Here is a 19,534-nt window from a genome sequence, read left to right as displayed (position 1 = left end):
GGAAAATTGATGTACGGAGAGATTTGGGTGTTCAGGTCCATTGTTCCCTGAAGGTGGCAACGCAGGTCAATAGAGTGGTCAAGAAGGCATACGGCATGCTTTCCTTCATCGGACGGGGTATTGAGTACAAGCATTGGCAGGTCATGTTACAGTTGTCTAAGACTTTGGTTCGGCCACATTTGGAATACTGCGTGCAGTTCTGGTCGCCACATTACCAAAAGGATGTAGATGCTTTGGAGAGGGTGCAGAGGAGGTTCACCAGGATGTTGCCTGGTATGGAGGGCGCTAGCTATGAAGAGAGGTTGAGTAGATTAGGATTATTTTCATTAGAAAGACGGAGGTTGAGGGGGGACCTGATTGAGGTGTACAAAATCATGAGAGGTATAGACAGGGTGGATAGCAAGAAGCTTTTTCCCAGAGTGGGGGATTCAATTACTAGGGGACACGAGTTCAAAGTGAGAGGGGAAAAGTTTAGGGGGGATATGCGTGAAAAGTTCTTTACGCAGAGGGTGGTGGGTGCCTGGAACGCGTTGCCAGCGGAGGTGGTAGACGCGGACACGATAGCGTCTTTTAAGATGTATCTAGACAGATACATGAATGGGCAGGAAGTAAAGAGATACAGACCCTTAGAAAATAGGCGACATGTTTAGATAGAGGATCTGGATCGGCGCAGGCTTGGAGGGCCGAAGGGCCTGTTCCTGTGCTGTAATTTTCTTTGTTTTTTGTTCTAAGGAGAGGCAGGCCCTGAAGGGAGTTAAAACAAGGATGGGAATTTTAAAATCGAGACACAGCCAGACCAGAAGCTAATGTAGGTCAGCGAGCTGAGGGGTGCTGGGTGAATGGGATTTGGTGTGAGTTAGGTTTTGGATGAGCTCATGTTTTTGGAGGGTGAAGTTGGGAGAACCGACTGTCATGTCTGAAGGTAATAAAGGCACGGATGAGGATTTCAGCCACAGATGAGCTGAGGCACAGATGAAGACAGGTGATGTTACGGAGAATACTGTCTCAGTATATTATAGTTTTGATTGTACAAACTTTGCTCAATTCCATCACTAACAATGTCTTTGGCCCCGATTTTAACTCCCACATCTCAGCCAGGCAGAAACTGGGCCTCAATTTTGAGCACTGGCAGGGCTCCTGGACCTGGCTCACAAGGCAGGGGCAGCCCTGACTCGACCATTTGGAGACCTCCTCACCCCAGTGGGATTGTACTGCGCTCAGGCAATGAACAGAGCAGCGTCAGAATCCCTGTCCATTTAAAAACAGGGATCCCGCCACCAAAAGCTGCCGGCCAAGCAGAGGGCCAGCAGCTGAGTGGTATCAGCAGCGCCACCTGGAGCGATGGCCACTGCCGGTACTGTAGAGCCTTGGACGCAGGCCCAGTGCTGAAGCTCAGCCCAAGGCGAGTGAGGGGGGGGATCGCCGGGTCCAGACCAGCAGGCATTGGCAACGTGGGTGAGGGTGGCCGTTTAGTGTGGGGGTTAGAGTTAACACAGATGGAGTTTTTCCTGGAAGGGGCCTTCCAGATTGCCCACAGAGGAGGCACCCCCCCAGCACCCCCACTCCATGTACAAGCCTGCAGGGTAGTCGCCTCATTTCACTGGGCAACTTCCCCGTGTGGCGGAGGCCCCCACCACCCCACCGCTGCTTAAATCCCAGTGGTGGCTCTTATGTGGCCGATGACAGGTAAGGGTCTCATTTAGCCTCTGGGTGGGAAGGCCTCTGATACCCGCGTCCGAGGGCTCATAAAATTCAGCCCAGGTGTGGGGACTGTTCAAACCAGGACAGCGACTACCCCCCAACTGTGATTCATTGCCTTCCCCCCCCCAGGTCCTAATATTAACCTTATCTTTTGAACAGGCCAGCAGGATACCCACAGGAAAGGAATAAAATCCTGCTTTATGCAGAGTGGGTGCCGATGAATTCATCAGGAGACAACTGTAACTTTAGCCTGTTTTCTGAGCAGGGACTGTTTCCTTCTGGGCCAGGTGGAAAATTATTTGGGTCTTGAGCCTTGGGAAATGGACCTGGCCAGGTTTGGGCAGGAGTCTGACAACATTTATGGAAATGAGGCACAGCTGTTAAACCAGGCCGGGCCCCGAGTTCTCCATTGTTTCCAGGTGTGATGCTCGATTAGGGACTCATGGGCATGGTACCTCCACCACCCACCGCCCCCACCCCGCCATTAAACCAAGCTGGGCCCAAGCTCTCCGTTGTTCCAGATGTGGCATGCAATTAGGGACTCACGGGCACCGTTTCCCCACACTCCATTAAACCAGGCCGGGCCCCGAGTTCTCCATTGTTTCCAGGTGTGGTGCTCGATTAGGGACACATGCGCACCGTTTCCCCCAACCGCCACAGTTATCCCCCTTCCTCCCCGTTAAACCAGGCTGAGCCCCAAGCTCTTCACTCTTTCTGGGTGTGCTGCTCGATTTGGGGATTGTGGGCACCATTCCCTACCCACCCCCACAACCCCCATTAATAATCACAGCCTTTGGTAATTACTCATGGTACTACAGAGTTTGCATGCGATTGTGGATTTCTAGAAATCATTCTTGGCTGTGGATATTTGCTGGGATCACTAGATTTAATATCAGTTTGGCAAGTGAAAGCTCGGAGTGAAGCATCACAGAGGCTGGACTTCATGTAATTGTTGACCTATACTCTGAAAATGGCAACAACAATTACACAATATTCCTGGGTCCCTCTCTAAACATCTTTGTGTGAATTTAATTCCATTCACTGTAGCCTTATGAAACAGGGTTAATATCAGCCACAGCATTCATGTAGCTGGTCCAGTTGAGTTTCTGGTAAATCCAAGGATATTGATGGTGAGGGATTTGGTGATGGTAATGCTGTTGAACGTGGCTGTAGGTGGGAGGAGGGAACCTAATGCTAATCAGAAGCTTGGACATTCTGTACCTGTAGTTCAATCTGTTTTCCTTCCAGTCTTTCTGTCCTCCCAAGAGCTCTCATCCTTGTATATTGTCTCCAAGCCATAGCCTCCATTAAGTCTGGTAAACTGCATTAGACTTTTATTTGTTTTGTTTGAATGGATAGATAAAATTCATCAAATTCATTGGTCATTTAAAATAAACTAAATTGAAACCATCGCTTGAACGAAAGCAACACTGGGATAGTAGGTAATACTTTAGCCTTTGGCTTTGGATAGGAACAATGATGGAAAGTTAACCTGAACCGAATTATCCAGATCCCCATCACTATGTATAACAAAAGTACGGAGGAAGCTAAGAAATCCTATGTGGAGTAAAACCACACAGGTACCCTTACAGCTGATCCCCTCCAAATATATAACCACTTAAGAACTGGACTTTTCAGCCATGGCTCAGTTGGTAGCAATCTTGTCTCTTGAGTCAGAAGGTCATGGGTTCTCCCAGGTGTCCTCCATAGACATCACTGAAAACAGATTATCTGATCGTTATCACGTTGGTGTTTGTGGGAGCTAGAAGCAAGTCTCCCTAAATTACAACAGTGACTACACTTCAAAAAAGTTCTTCATTGGCTGGAAAGCACTTTGTGACATCCTGAAGTCATGAAAGGCACCATAGAAATACAAGTGTTTTCACTTTCTAAAGTAGACCTAATTTTATACAGTGTAACCATCGGCATTTGACATATAATTAATAAATAAATAAATAATTAATAATTAATTCCCAAAAATGATGAATGAGTCATTTTCAATAGAATTGAACAAAAGTTCTTTCCTTTATAAATGAAGGGAATGCAACGAGGATATTCATTGTAGATTTCCAAATACTGGAAGATGCACCAAATAATTCCACCCAACCCTTTGAATTCACCACGTCCCAATCAGTTTCCTTGGCTTGGGTTGCACAGCAGGCTCCCAGATGGATTCTCGCTGCCAAGAGACAGTGAGAGACATTAAAGGGCTACAGCACCCCAAAGATCAGGGTCCTTGACCCACCGAGCGCAGCAGTCGACAGAGGAGCCCTTGATCGTTTAGTATTTAGGGCCAGAGTTAAGGGAGAGGAGACTGATTGTCTCCCCCATTGTGGGACCTGGGTCTGTGGAGTTAGAGGCTAGGGAGAGGAGGCTGCTACAAGACTTCATTTACCCCACTGGGGGAGCCTGGGGCCTGTGGGGCCCAAGGCAAGGGAGAGAACGATGTCCGTCTCCCCCACAGCTAGAATCAGAGCCTGTGAAGTGAGAGACAAGGGAGAGGAGGCTGTCCATTCTCCCCCACTGCTGGAATCCAGAGCCTGTGGGGCCAGAAACAAGGGATAGGAGGCTGTCTGTCTCCCCCACTGTCAGATTCTGGAGCCTGTGGGACCAGAGACAAGGGATAGGAGGCTGTCTGTCTCCCCCACTGTCAGATTCTAGAGCCTGTAGGACCAGGGACAAGGGATAGGAGGCTGTCTGTCTCCCCCACTGCCGGATTCTAGAGCCTGTGGGACCAGAGACAAGGGGGAGGAGGCTGTCTGTCTCCCCCACTGTCAGATTCTAGATTGTAGGACCAGGGACAAGGGAGAGGAGGCTGTCTGTCTCCCCCACTGCCGGATTCTAGAGCCTGTGGGACCAGAGACAAGGGGGAGGAGGCTGTCTGTCTCCACCACTGCTGGATTCTAGAGCCTGTGGGACCAGAGACAAGGGAGAGGAGGCTGTCTGACACCCCCACTGTCAGATTCTGGAGCCTGTGGGACCAGAGACAAGGGATAGGAGGCTGTCTGTCTCCCCCACTGCCGGATTCTAGAGCCTGTAGGACCAGGGACAAGGGAGAGGAGGCTGTCTGTCTCCCCCACTGCCGGATTCTAGAGCCTGTGGGACCAGCGACAAGGGAGAGGAGGCTGTCTGTCTCCCCCACTGTCAGATTCTCGAGCCTGTAGGACCAGGGACAAGGGAGAGGAGGCTGTCTGTCTCCCCCACTGTCACATTCTAGATTGTAGGACCAGAGACAAGGGAGAGGAGGCTGTCTGTCTCCCCCACTGTCAGATTCTAGAGCCTGTGGGACCAGAGACAAGGGAGAGGAGGCTGTCTGTCTCCCCCACTGTCAGATTATCGAGCCTGTGGGACCAGGGACAAGGGAGAGGAGGCTGTCTGTCTCCCCCACTGTCAGATTCTAGAGCCTGTGGGACCAGAGACAAGGGAGAGGAGGCTGTCTTTCTCCCCCACTGCCGGATTCTGGAGCCTGTAGGACCAGGGACAAGGGAGAGGAGGCTGTCTGTCTCCCCCACTGTCAGATTCTAGAGCCTGTAGGACCAGGGACAAGGGAGAGGAGGCTGTCTTTCTCCCCCACTGCCGGATTCTGGAGCCTGTAGGACCAGGGACAAGGGAGAGGAGGCTGTCTGTCTCCCCCACTGTCAGATTCTCGAGCCTGTAGGACCAGGGACAAGGGAGAGGAGGCTGTCTGTCTCCCCCACTGTCACATTCTAGATTGTAGGACCAGAGACAAGGGAGAGGAGGCTGTCTGTCTCCCCCACTGTCAGATTCTAGAGCCTGTGGGACCAGAGACAAGGGAGAGGAGGCTGTCTGTCTCCCCCACTGTCAGATTATCGAGCCTGTGGGACCAGGGACAAGGGAGAGGAGGCTGTCTGTCTCCCCCACTGTCAGATTCTAGAGCCTGTGGGACCAGAGACAAGGGAGAGGAGGCTGTCTTTCTCCCCCACTGCCGGATTCTGGAGCCTGTAGGACCAGGGACAAGGGAGAGGAGGCTGTCTGTCTCCCCCACTGTCAGATTCTAGAGCCTGTAGGACCAGGGACAAGGGAGAGGAGGCTGTCTTTCTCCCCCACTGCCGGATTCTGGAGCCTGTAGGACCAGGGACAAGGGAGAGGAGGCTGTCTGTCTCCCCCACTGCCGGATTCTGCAGCCTGTAGGACCAGGGACAAGGGAGAGGAGGCAGTCTGTCTCCCCCACTGCCGGATTCTGGAGCCTGTGGGACCAGGGACAAGGAACAGGACACTGCTACGAGACTTCATATTCCCCACTACAGCAATCCTGAGCCTGTGAGCTAAGAGGCAAGTGAAAGAAGGCTGCTACAACACTTCGTCTCTGCTATTGGAGGAACCCAGTGCCTGTGGGATCAGAGACCGGGGACAGGAGGCTGCTGCAAGACTTATTTACATACGAGCATACGAACATACGAATTAGGAGCAGGAGTAGGCCACCTCAACCCCTCGAGCCTGCTCCGCCATGCAATAAGTTCATGGCTGAACTGATTACTCCACATTTCCACCTACACCTGATAACCTTCCAGCCCCTTGCTTATCAAGAATCTATCCTCTGCCTGAAAAATATTCAAAGACTCTGCTTCCACTGCGTTTGAGGAAGAGAATTCCAAAGACTCACGACCCTCTGAGAGAAAAAATTTCTCCTCATCTCTGTCGTAAATGGACGACCCCTTATTTTTAAACAGTGGCGGCACAGCGGCGCAGTGGTTAGCACCGCAGCCTCACAGCTCCAGCGACCCGGGTTCAATTCTGGGTACTGCCTGTGTGGAGTTTGCAAGTTCTCCCTGTGTCTGCGTGGGTTTTCTCCGGGTGCTCCGGTTTCCTCCCACAAGCCAAAAGACTTGCAGGTTGGTAGGTAAATTGGCCATTATAAATTGCCCCTAGTATAGGTAGGTGATAGGAAATATAGGGACAGGTGGGGATGTAGTAGGAATATGGGATTAGTGTAGGATTAGTATAAATGGGTGGTTGATGGTCGGCACAGACTCGGTGGGCCGAAGGGCCTGTTTCAGTGCTGTATCTCTAAACTAAACTAAAACTAAACAGTGACCCCTAGTTCGAGATTCTCCCACAAGGAGAAACATCCTTCCATATCCACCCTGTCAAGACCCCCTCAGGATCTTATATGTTTCAATCAAGTTGCCTCTAACTCTTCTAAATTCCAGCGGATACAAACCTAGCCTGTCCAATCTTTCTTCATAAGACAGGCCACCCATTCCAGGTATTAGTCTAGTAAACCTTCTCTGTACTGCCTCCAACGCATTTACATCCTTCGTTAAATAAGGAGACCAGTACTGTACACAGTACTCCAGATGTGGTCTCACCAATGCCCTGTATAGCTGAACCATAACCTCTCTATTTTTGTACTCCATTCCCCTCACAATAAACAATAACATTCTATTAGCTTTCTTAATTACATGCTGTACCTGCATACTAACCTTTTGCGATTCATGAACTAGGACACCCAGATCCCTCTGCATCTCAGAGCTCTGCAATCTCTCACCATTTAGATAATATGCTTCTTTTTTATTCTCCTGCCGAAGTGGACAATTTCACACTTTCCCACATTATACTCGATTTGCCAGATCTTTTCCCACTCACTTAACCTATCTATATCCCTTTGTAGCCTCCTTATGTCCTCTTCACAAGTTACTTTCCTACCTATCTTTGTGTCATCAGCAAATTTAGCAACCATACCTTCAGTCCCTTCATCCAAGTCATGTATATAAGTTGTAAAAAGTTGAGACCCCAGCACTGATCCCTGTGGCACACCACTCATTACATCTTGCCAACCAGAAAATTACCCAATTATGCCTACTCTCTGTTTCGTGTTAGCTAACCAATCTTCTATCCATTCCAATATGTTACCCCCTACACCACGAGCTTTTATTTTCTGTAATAACCTTTGATGTGGTACCTTATCAAATGCCTTCTGGAAATCAAAGTACAATACATCCACCGGTTCCCCTTTATCCACAGCACATGTAACTCCCTCAAAGAACTCCAATAAATTGGTTAAACATGATTTCCCTTTCATAAAATCATGTTGACTTGGCCTGATAACATTGAAATTTTCTAAATGCCATGCTATAAAATCTTTAATAATAGCTTCAAAAATTTTCCCTAAGACAGATGTTAAGCTAACTGGCCTGTAGTTTCCTGCTTCCTGTCTCCCTCCCTTTTTGAATAAAGGAGTCACATTTGTGATTTTCCTATCTAAAGGAACCTTCCCCACATCTAGGGTATTTTGGAAAATTAAAACTAACGCATCAACTATTTCACTAGCCACTTCTTTTGATACCCTAGGATGAAGTCCATCAGGACCCGGGGACTTGTCAGCCTGCAGCTCCAACAATTTGTTCAGTATTGTTTCCCTGGTGATTGTAATTTTCTTGAGTTCCACCCTCCCTTCCATTTCCTGACTTACAGTTCATACTGGGAGGTTACTTGTATCCTCAATAGTGAAGACCGATGCAAAATATCTGTTCAATTATAGAGTCATGGAGTTATACAGCACATCGGCTCATCGTGTCGTCAAGCACCATCAAGCACCTATCTATTCTAATCCCATTTTCCAGCACTTGGCCTGTAGCCTTGTATGCTATGGTGTTTCAAGTGCTCATCTAAATACTTCTTAAATGTTGTGAGGGTTCCTGCCTCTACCACCTCTTCAGGTACTGTGTTCCAGATTCCAACCACCCTCTGGGTGAAAACATTTTTCCCCAAATTCCCTCTCAACCTCCTGCCCCTTACCTTAAAGCTATGTCCCCTGGTTATTGATCCCTCCACTTAGGGAAAAAGTTTCTTCCTATCTATACTATCAATGCCCCTCATAATTTTGTAACCTCAATCAGGTCCCCCCTCAGCCTTCTCTGCTCTAAGGAAAACAACCCTAGCCTATCCAGTCTCTCTTCATAGCTGAAATGCTCCAGGCCAGGCAACATCCTGGTGAATCTCCTCTGCACCCTCTCCAGGGCAATCACATCCTTCCTATAGCGCGGTGACCAGAACTGTACACAGTACTCCAGCGGTGGCCGAACTAGTGTTTTATACAGCTCCATCATAACTTCCTTACTCTTACATTCAATGCCTCGGCTAATAAAGGCAAATATCCCATATGCCGTCCTAACCACCTTATCTACCTGTGCTGCTGCCTTCAGTCATCTATGGACAAGTACACTAAGGTCCCTCGGACCCTCTGTACTTCCGAGGGTCCTACCATCCATTATATATTCCCTTGCCTTGTAAGTCCTCCCAAAATGCACCACCTCACACGTCTCAAGATTAAATTCCATTTGCCACTGCTCTGTCCATCTTACCAGCCCATCTATGTCGTCCTGTAATTGAAGGCTTTCCTCCTCACTATTTACGATACCACCAATTTTCGTGACATCTGTAAACTTACTGATCATACCTCCTATATTCACGTCTAAATCATTAATGTACACTACAAACAGCAAGGGTCTCAGCGCCAATCCCTGTGGTACACCACTGGTCACAGGCTTCCACTCGCAAAAAGAACCCTCAACCATCACCCTCTGACTCCTGCCACCAAGCCAATTTTGGATCCAATTTGCCAAATTGTCCTGGATCCCATGGGCTCTTACCTTCTTAACCAATCTCCCATGTGGGACCTTATCAAAAGCCTTACTGAAGATCATGTAGACTACATCAACCGCCTTACCCTCATCTACACATCTAGTCACCTCCTCGAAAACTTCAGTCAAGTTTGTTCAACATGATCTCCCCCTGACAAAGCCATGCTGACTATCCCTGATTAATCCCTGCCTCTCCAACTGGAGATTAATCCTGTCCCTCAGAAATTTTTCAATAGTTTCCCTACCACTGATATGAGACTCACTGGCCTGTAATTACCTGGTTTATCCCTGCTACCCTTCTTGAATAATGGTACCACATTCGCTGTCCTCCATTCCTTTGGTCCCTCTCCTGTGGCCAGAGAGGATTTGAAAATTTGTGTCAGAGTCCCTGCTATCTCCTCCCTTGCCTCGCATAACAGCCTGGGATACATCTCATCTGGGCCTGGGGATTTATCTACTTTTAAGCCTGCTAAAACCGCTAATACTTCCTCCCTTTTAATGCTAATATGTTCAAGTATATCACAATCCCCCTCCCTGATCTCTACACCTACATCGTCCTCCTCCGTAGTGAACACAGATGAAAAGTAATCATTTAAAACCTCTCCTATGTCCTCCGGCTCCAGACACAGATTGCCACTTTGGTCCCTAATGGGCCTACTTTTTTCCTGGTTATCCTCTTGCCCTTAGTATACTTATAAAACACCTTGGGATTTTCCTTTATCTTGCCTGCTAGTGTTTTCTCATGTCCCCTCTTCGCTCTCCTCATTACTTTTTTAAGTACACCCCTACACTTTCTATACTCCTCTAGGGCCTCCACTGTTTTCAGTGCTTTGAATCTGCCATAAGCCTCCGTTTTTTTCCTTATTTTTTTCATCTGCCATCTCCTTATTATCCATTATTAATTCCCGAGACTCACATTTTATAGGACCAACGCTCATTTTGTTAACTTTCTTTTTAAAATATCTATAGAAACTCTTACTATCTTACATTTCTAGATAGTTTTCTCTCCTACTCTACCTTCCTTATCAATCTTTTAGTCATTCTTTGCTGTTTTTTATATTCTGTCCAATCTTCTGACCTGCCTCCCATCTTTGCGCAATTATAGGCTTTTTCTTTACGTTTTAGTTAACCACCGATGGTGGGTTCCACCCTTGGAATTTTTCTTCCTCGTTGAAATGTATCTATTCTGGGTATTCTGAAATATCCCCTTAAATGTCCGCCACTACATCTCTATTGACCATCCCTAACCTGATTTGCCAGTTCATTTTAGCTAGCTCTGCTTTCATGCCCTCATAATTGCCCTTATTTAAGTTTAAAATACTAATCTTGGACCCACTCTTCTCTCCCTCAAACTGAATATAAAATTCAATCATATTATGATCGCTGCTACCTCGGGGCGCCTTAACGATGAGGTCATTAATTATTCCTCTCTCGTTGCACAATACCAGGTCTGGTATAGCCTGCTCTCTGGTTGGCTCCAGAACGTATTGTTCCAAGAAATTATCCTGAAAACATTCTATGTACTCCTCATCTAGGCTACCTCTTCCCATATGATTTTTCCATGCTATATGTAGGTTAAAATCCCCCATAATTATCGCTGTACCTTTCTGACAAGCTGCCATTATTTCTTCGTTTATACCCCATCCCACAGTGTGGCTAATATTTCCCCCACTGGGGGAACCGGGCCGTTGCCAATGCTTCCCAGAGCCAACCATCAATAGCAAATGGAAAAGAGGGAGGGAAGTCCTCGTGGGGAATCAGCCCCCAGGTTCCCATCACCATCAGTGTGCAGTGGGCAGAGAAGGAGCACCCTGTGTTTCCCCTCATTCTTCATCAATATCAATGGGATCGTAGAAGAGAGAAACACTCCCAATGTGTCAAAAATCATAATTCTCTGCAGGGAGGAATCTCCCGAGAAAATAAATCTTGTGCTATCCATACTTGGATCCCCGCCTAGGATTTCATTACTTCGAAGAAAGGAATATTGGATCTAAAAAGAAAGAACAAAAGAAAATGTATTTATTTATGGGAAGTGAAAAGAGAACAGCAAAGAGACAGTATAAGAAAAGACTGGCAGCTAACATCGAAGGAAATCCAAAAGTCTTCGATAGGCATATAAATAGGAAAAGGGTGGTAAAAGGAGGAGTGGGACTGATTGGGGATGTCAAAGGGGATTTACATATGGAGGCAAAGGACATAGCTGAGATACTAAATGAGCACTTTGCATCAGTCTTTACCTAGGAAGAAGATGCTGCCAAAGTTATGGTGAAAGAGGAGGTAGTTGAGACACTGGATGGGCTAAACATTGATAAAAAGGAAGTATTAAATAGGCTGGCTATACTTAAAGTTGATAAGTCACCAGGACCAGATGAGATGCAACTGAGGATATGGAGGGAAGTAAAGGGGGAAATTGCGGAAGCACTGGCCATAATCTTCCAACCTTCCTTAGATACAGAGGTAGTGCCAGAGGTCTGGAGAATTGAAGATGTTACATCCTTGTTCAAAAAAGGACCTAAGGATAAGCTCAGCAACTACAAGCCAGTCAGATTAACCTCGGTGGTGGGAGAGCTTATAGAAACGATAATTCGGGACAACATTAATAGTCACTTGGATGAATGTGGATTAATTAAGGGAAGTCAGCACGGATCTGCAAAGGGAAAATCATTTTTAACTAACTTGATTGAGTTTTTTGATGAAGTAACAGAGAGGGTCAATGAGGACAATACAGTTGATGTGATGTACATGGACTTCCAAAAGGCATTTGATAAAGTGCCACATAAAAGGCTTGTCAGCGAAGTTAAAGCCCATGGAATAAAAAATGGCAGCATGGATACAAAGTTGGCTGAGTGACAGGAAACAGAGTAGTGGTGAACGGTTGTTTTTTGGACTCGAGGGAGGTATACAGTGGAGTTCCCCACGGATTAGTATTAGGACCCCTGCTTTTCTTGATATATATTAATGCCCTGGACCTGGGCGTAGAGGGCACAATTTCAAAATTTGCCTTGACACAAAACTTGGAATTATTGTGAACTATGGGGAGGATAATGATAAACCTCAAGTGGACATAGGCAGGCTGGTGGAATGGGCAACATGCGGCAGAAGAAATTTAATGCAGAGAAGTGTGAAGTGACACATTTTGGCAGGAAAAATAAGGAGAGGCAATATAAATAAAGTATACAATTCCAAAGAGGGTGCGGGAGCAGAGGGACCTGGGGGTATGTGTGCACAAATCATTGAAGTGGCAGGGCAGGTTGAGAAAGTGGTTAATAAGGCATATGGGATCCTGGGCTTTATAAGTAGAGGCATAGAGTACAAAAACAAGGAAGTTATGGTGAATGTTTATAAACACTGGTTTGGCCTCAACTGGAGTATTGTGTCCAATCTTGGGTACCACACTTTAGGAAGGATGGGAAGGCATTAGAGCAGGTGCAAAAAGATCTATGAGAATGGTTCCAGGAATGAGGGACTTCAGTTATGTAGATAGATTGGAGAAGCTGGAGCTGTTCTACCTAGAGAAGATTGGGAGGAGATTTAATAAAGGTGTTCAAAATCATGAGGGGACTTGACAGAGTAGATCGGGAAAAACTATTCCCATTGGCCTATGGGTCGAGAACCAGAGGACACTGATTTGAGGTGATTGGCGAAAGAAGCAACAGCAACATGAGGAAAAGCTTTTTCACACAGTGAGTGGTTAGGATCTGGAACGCACTGCCTGAGGGTGTGGTGGAGGCAGGTTCAGTGAGTGGTTAGGATCTGGAATGCACTGCCTGAGAGTGTGGTGGAGGCAGATTCAGTGAGTGTTTAGGATCTGGAATGCACTGCCTGAGAGTGTGGTGGAGGCAGATTCAGTGAGTATTTAGGATCTGGATTGCACTGTCTGAGAGTGTGGTGGAGGCAGATTCAGTGAGTGTTTAGGATCTGGAACGCACTGCCTGAGAGTGTGGTGGAGGCAGATTCAGTGAGTGGTTAGGATCTGGAATGCACTGTCTGAGAGTGTGGTGGAGGCAGATTCAATGAGTGTTTAGGATCTGGATTGCACTGTCTGAGAGTGTGGTGGAGGCAGATTCAGTGAGTGTTTAGGATCTGGAACGCACTGCCTGAGAGTGTGGTGGAGGCAGATTCAGTGAGTGGTTAGGATCTGGAATGCACTGTCTGAGAGTGTGGTGGAGGCAGGTTCAGTGAGTGTTTAGGATCTGGAATGCACTGCCTGAGAGTGTGGTGGAGGCAGGTTCAGTGAGTGTTTAGGATCTGGATTGCACTGCCTGAGAGTGTGGTGGAGGCAGGTTCAGTGAGTGTTTAGGATCTGGAATGCACTGCCTGAGAGTGTGGTGGAGGCAGGTTCAGTGAGTGTTTAGGATCTGGAATGCACTGTCTGAGAGTGTGGTGGAGGCAGGTTCAGTGAGTGGTTAGGATCTGAAATGCACTGCCTGAGAGTGTGGTGGAGGCAGGTTCAGTGAGTGTTTAGGATCTGGAATGCACTGCCTGAGAGTGTGGTGGAGGCAGGTTCAGTGAGTGTTTAGGATCTGGAATGCACTGCCTGAGAGTGTGGTGGAGGCAGGTTCAGTGAGTGTTTAGGATCTGGATTGCACTGCCTGAGAGTGTGGTGGAGGCAGGTTCAGTGAGTGTTTAGGATCTGGAATGCACTGCCTGAGAGTGTGGTGGAGGCAGGTTCAGTGAGTGTTTAGGATCTAGAATGCACTGCCTGAGAGTGTGGTGGAGGCAGGTTCAGTGAGTGTTTAGGATCTGGATTGCACTGCCTGAGAGTGTGGTGGAGGCAGGTTCAGTGAGTGGTTAGGATCTGGAATGCACTGCCTGAGAGTGTGGTGGAGGCAGATTCAGTGAGTGTTTAGGATCTGGAATGCACTGCCTGAGAGTGTGGTGGAGGCAGATTCAGTGAGTGTTTAGGATCTGGAATGCACTGCCTGAGAGTGTGGTGGAGGCAGATTCAGTGAGTGTTTAGGATCTGGAATGCACTGCCTGAGAGTGTGGTGGAGGCAGATTCAGTGAGTATTTAGGATCTGGATTGCACTGTCTGAGAGTGTGGTGGAGGCAGATTCAGTGAGTGTTTAGGATCTGGAACGCACTGCCTGAGAGTGTGGTGGAGGCAGGTTCAGTGAGTGGTTAGGATCTGGAATGCACTGCCTGAGAGTGTGGTGGAGGCAGATTCAGTGAGTGGTTAGGATCTGGAATGCACTGTCTGAGAGTGTGGTGGAGGCAGATTCAATGAGTGTTTAGGATCTGGATTGCACTGTCTGAGAGTGTGGTGGAGGCAGGTTCAGTGAGTGTTTAGGATCTGGATTGCACTGCCTGAGAGTGTGGTGGAGGCAGGTTCAGTGAGTGGTTAGGATCTGGAATGCACTGCCTGAGAGTGTGGTGGAGGCAGATTCAGTGAGTGGTTAGGATCTGGAATGCACTGTCTGAGAGTGTGGTGGAGGCAGATTCAATGAGTGTTTAGGATCTGGATTGCACTGTCTGAGAGTGTGGTGGAGGCAGGTTCAGTGAGTGTTTAGGATCTGGAATGCACTGCCTGAGAGTGTGGTGGAGGCAGATTCAGTGAGATGGTCTGAATGGCCTCCTCTGTGCTGTAACCAACCTATGATTCTATATGATGTCTTTTATATTACACAGAAAGCTCCCACAAATAATAAGGTGACAATGACCAGATAATCTGTTTTTATGATATTGGTTGAGGGATATATATTGGCCAGGGCTCCAGGGAGAACTGCCTGTCTCAATTTGTCTATAAATAGTAGCATGGGATCTTTTATGTCCACCTAAGAGGACATATGAAAAGACGGCACCTCTGATAATACAGCAATCCCTCAATACTACACTGACATGTCAACCTAGATTATGGGCTCAGGTCCCTGGAGTGGAACTCTACTCAGAGGTGAGAGTACTACCCACTGTGCCACAGCTATAATTTAACCACACCTTAAGTTACGAGCCTGTTTCCCACTGCACTTTCACTCACATTCATGTCATAGGATTTTATTGATGGACATTCCCGATTTGCCAGCTGTTCTGAATCTGTTCATTAGCTTTTACTAGTTTTTGCTTCCATTTTTAAAATTAAACCCGCAAAGATGAAAGCACCATTTCGAGCTCACCCCTTCTGCCCAGTTTCCTGTTGATTTACCTTATATTTAACTTGCAGTAGTTCATAGTAAAGGTTATTGATGTCATCCTCCAGGTTAGCCCTGAACTTGATGACGTTCCTATCTTTCATGGCCTCGGAGTAGAGGACACTGGATTTCAGGTTCTGGAAGCTGGGGACCAGGATTTGGTAGTGAGCCATCTCCTCAGCAGGGATGGGCACGCTATACTCTTTGGCAATGGCATACAGCTGAGTCACGGTGCTGAATTCTCCCTCCAACATGGGCATGTCTGCCCCGATTTGAGACAAGAACATCAGGTGCTCCCCAAACATGTCAATGGTTTCTGCTTCCTTATCGAGCCTCTGGAGCGCTTCAGCAATGACCTAAAAATAAGACAAATATTTGAACAACGGCACTAGTGTCACCTGATAGCTCATAACCAACAAGGTGGCATCATACTCCAATTCTTCATGGCTGGAATGTTTCAAGACATTTTCTTTTTATGACTTCTATATGAATTTTTTTGTCCCTACCAAAGAATGTTAGTTTGAAAAATGCAATATCTTCCATGGCCAGCATCAGGCATTCTGAGCACAGCACATTTAGCTGCAAAGTAAAACTTTCTTCAATTATTGGTGAAAGGCAGTTCCATGTGATTGACACCTTTCACACAGTAAAGCAGATGAAGGCAAGCGCAAACTTGGTCTCTTATAGCCTGTGGACAAAGGAATCTTTCATCCAGTTTCATCCAGTTCTGATGAAGCGTCACTGACCTGAAACGTTAACTCTGCTTCTCTCTCCACAGATGCTGCCAGACCTGCTGAGTATTTCCAGCATTTCTTGTTTGTGAATCTTTCATCTAGTTGTCTGAACTCAATCTGAACCCAAGTCCCACCTTGCACAATGTGGTGTTTTAAAATACTGATCACGAGAGCAGTATGGAAAAAGTCTGCATCCCAGAATAATTTGGACTTGGATTTATCATGTGTGATTTCTGAAACTGTTCAGCTGCTGTTCCCAACAAGACTACTGTGGGAAGGCCTGAGTGGAATTTCCTCCAGTTCTGTAGTGGATCAGGGCACCATTTAAGAAGTGCAGGCTGCCTCTAAACAGTGGCTGCAATGCCAGAAATTGAAGGCCTCAATTAATCAGAAGCGGGACAAACACTGGCAGCCTGCCTGTTTAATTATAAAGGACACCCAGCCGATTTGCCAGTGTTTTCCCAACCACATGATTAGCATTGTAATGATTCTCCTGTAAGGATTTCAACCTTTTTAAGTCAAAGGGCTCAGTGACTTGGAGAACCACTAGTCTCACTGGAGTGAGCCAAATTGTACCAGACGCAAAATAGCTGCCATGCTCCTGAAGGTAAAGCAGCACTAGACTCCCAACAGCCCCCCTCAACCTCCAGGCAAGTTCCAAATATTAGCTACAAATACTCTGGGAATAAAACCAAACATTGGCAATTAAATTCACCCTGGAAAACAGGATGGTGTTACTGCAGATTCACACTGAAGGAGAATCTGGCCCTAAGTATTTGTCCACAGTTGGTGAGTGTCTGGCCACATGCGGCGAATGTCTGTTCAGTGTCGGTAGTATTTGTCCACAGTCAGTGAATGTCTGTTCAGTGTCAGTAGAATTTGTCCACAGTCAGTGAGTGTCTGTTCAGTGTCGGTAGTATTTGTCCACAGTCAGTGAGTGCCTGTTCAGTGTCAGTAATATTTGCCCACAGACAGTGAGTGTCTGTTCACTGTCGGTAGTATTTGTCCACAGTCGGTGAGTGTCTGTTCAGTGTCGGTAGTATTTGTCCACAGACAATGAGTGTCTGTTCAGTGTCGGTAGTATTTGTCCACAGTCGGTGAGTGTCTGTTCAGTGTCGGTAGTATTTGTCCACAGTCGGTGTCTGTTCAGTGTCCGTAGTATAAGTCCACAGTCGGTGAGTGTCTGTTCAGTGGCGGTGGTATTTGTCCACAGTCGGTGAGTGTCTGTTCAGTGTCGGTAGTATTTGTCCACAGTCGGTGAATGTCTGTTCAGTGTTGGTAGTATTTGTCCACAGTCAGTGAAAGTCTGTTCAGTGTCAGTAGTATTTGTCCACAGTCAGTGAGTGTCTGTTCAGTGTCGGTAGTATTTGTCCACAGTCGGTGAGTGTCTCTTCAGTGTTGGTATTATCTGTCCACAGTCGGTGAGTGTCTCTTCAGTGTTGGTAGTATTTGTCCACAGTCAGTGAAGGTCTGTTCAGTGTCGGTAGTATTTATCCACAGTCAGTGAGTGTCTGTTCAGTGTCGATAGTATTTGTCCACAGTCGGTGAGTGTCTGTTCAGTGTCGGTAGTATTTGTCCACAGTCAGTGAGTGTCTGTTCAGTGTTGGTAGCATTTGTCCACAGTCAGTGAATGTCTGTTCAGTGTGAGTAGTATTTGTCCACAGTCGGTGAGTGTCTGTTCAGTGTTGGTAGTAATGGTCCACAGTCGATGAGTGTCTGTTCAGTGTCAGTAGTATTTGTCCACAGTCGGTGAGTGTCTGTGCAGTGTCAGTATTATTTGTCCGCAGTCGGCGAGTGTCTGTTCAGTGTCAGTAGTATTTGTCCACAGAGGGTGAGTGTCTGTTCAGTGTCAGTAGTATTTGTCCACACTCGTTGAGTGTCTGTTCAGTGTCAGTAGTGTTTGTCCGTTGTCGGTGAGTGTCTGTTCAGTGTCAGTAGTATTTGTCCACAGTGGGTGAGTGTCTATTCAGTGTCAGTAGTATTTGTCCACAGTGGGTGAATGTCTGTTCAGTGTCAGGTGTATTTGTCCACAGTCGGTGAGTGTCTGTTCAGTGTTTGCAGTGCTTGTTCACTGTTGGTGTCTGTTCAGTGTCGGTAGTACTTGTCCACAGTGGGTGAGTGTCTTTTCAGTGTCGATAGTATTTGTCCACAGTCGGTGAGTGTCTGTTCAGTGTCTGTAGTGCTTGTTCACTGTTGGTGTCTGGTCAGTGTCGGTAGTACTTGTCCACTGTTGGTGAGTGCTTGTCCACTGTTGGTGAGTGCATGTCCACTGTTGGTGAGTGCTTGTCCACCTTTGGTGAGTATTTGTCCACAGTCGGTGAGTGTCTGTTCAGTGTCTGTCGTGCTTGTTCACTATTGGTGTCTGTTCAGTGTCGGTAGTACTTGTCCACTGTTGGTGAGTATTTGTCCACAGTCAATGAGTGTTTGTCCAATCAGTTAATGCTCGTCCACAATCAGTGAGTTTTTGTCCAATCAGTGTCTGCCTGTCCACAATCAGTGAGTTTTTGTCCAATCAGTGTCTGCCTGTCCACAATCAGTGAGTTTTTGTCCAATCAGTGTCTGCCTGTCCACAATCAGTGAGTTTTTGTCCAATCAGTGTCTGCCTGTCCACAATCAGTGAGTTTTTGTCCACAGTTGGTGATTGTGTGTCTACAGTAAGGAAGATTTTTTTCTCTGTTTTTTTGATCGCTCATGCCTATTAGTTACAAAATTATTGGAGATGGGAAAAATGCTGTATGAGAAAGTCAAACATCATCCAATGGGATAACGAAGAATCAGTTCGCTTTTCAACTTTTGCAGCATGTAGTGTACCGTGAGGATGAAGGTCAAACAATGGCAGGAATGTGAGGACAATCTGGTTGTAGGTGGGAGGTCATGAGATGAAATTTCCAGGAAGCCATGAAAGAATTAAAAAAAAGGATCTGTCCTTGGTCCCCATCTCCTCTTCACCTCCCTGCTATTTCTTCCTTCCATCTTATCTGCTGACAACACCCAGTTCTACCCGTCCACTACCTTTCCTGTCCCCTCTGTTAAAGGTTAATTATGTTGTTAAAGGTAATCACTGAAGGGTATTGTTCAATTAAGGATGAGGTGAATGTAAAGATCGCCTACTGGACACAAGTGGTGTTGGTGAGCAGAAAGCAAAGATGTGTCATATTGCATTCTGTGAATAAACTAACTATCAAGGAAAGGATCTGCATCTAGTTTCATTCTTCACTGTTTGGCTTGGATCCATTTACCATGGTAGCAGAGGATGGTGGCCTGAAGGTGAAGATCGGAAGCTAAGAATTTTTTTTCGATGGATGGTTGTAATCTGATGCCGGAATTTTATGGTTGTTGGACCGAAAAGTCGGTGCAATCCTGTCTCCGC

At 46.8% G+C, this 19,534-nt stretch overlaps 1 protein-coding gene across 1 annotated transcript in view; it reads right to left on the bottom strand.

Annotated features, from left to right (window-relative positions):
* Positions 1-19,534, bottom strand: part of LOC137367175 (dynein axonemal heavy chain 6-like) — a 1,370,791-nt gene that overhangs the window by 831,632 nt on the left and 519,625 nt on the right. The window contains exon 19 of the mRNA XM_068028611.1: positions 15,445-15,786. Coding sequence (XP_067884712.1) covers positions 15,445-15,786 — 342 coding nt within the window. The remainder of the gene's footprint in view (positions 1-15,444; positions 15,787-19,534) is intronic.

Source organism: Heterodontus francisci, chromosome 3 (assembly GCF_036365525.1).
Source record: "Heterodontus francisci isolate sHetFra1 chromosome 3, sHetFra1.hap1, whole genome shotgun sequence".
NCBI lineage: Eukaryota > Metazoa > Chordata > Chondrichthyes > Heterodontiformes > Heterodontidae > Heterodontus > Heterodontus francisci.
This window is presented reverse-complemented; position numbering and strand designations above follow the sequence as displayed.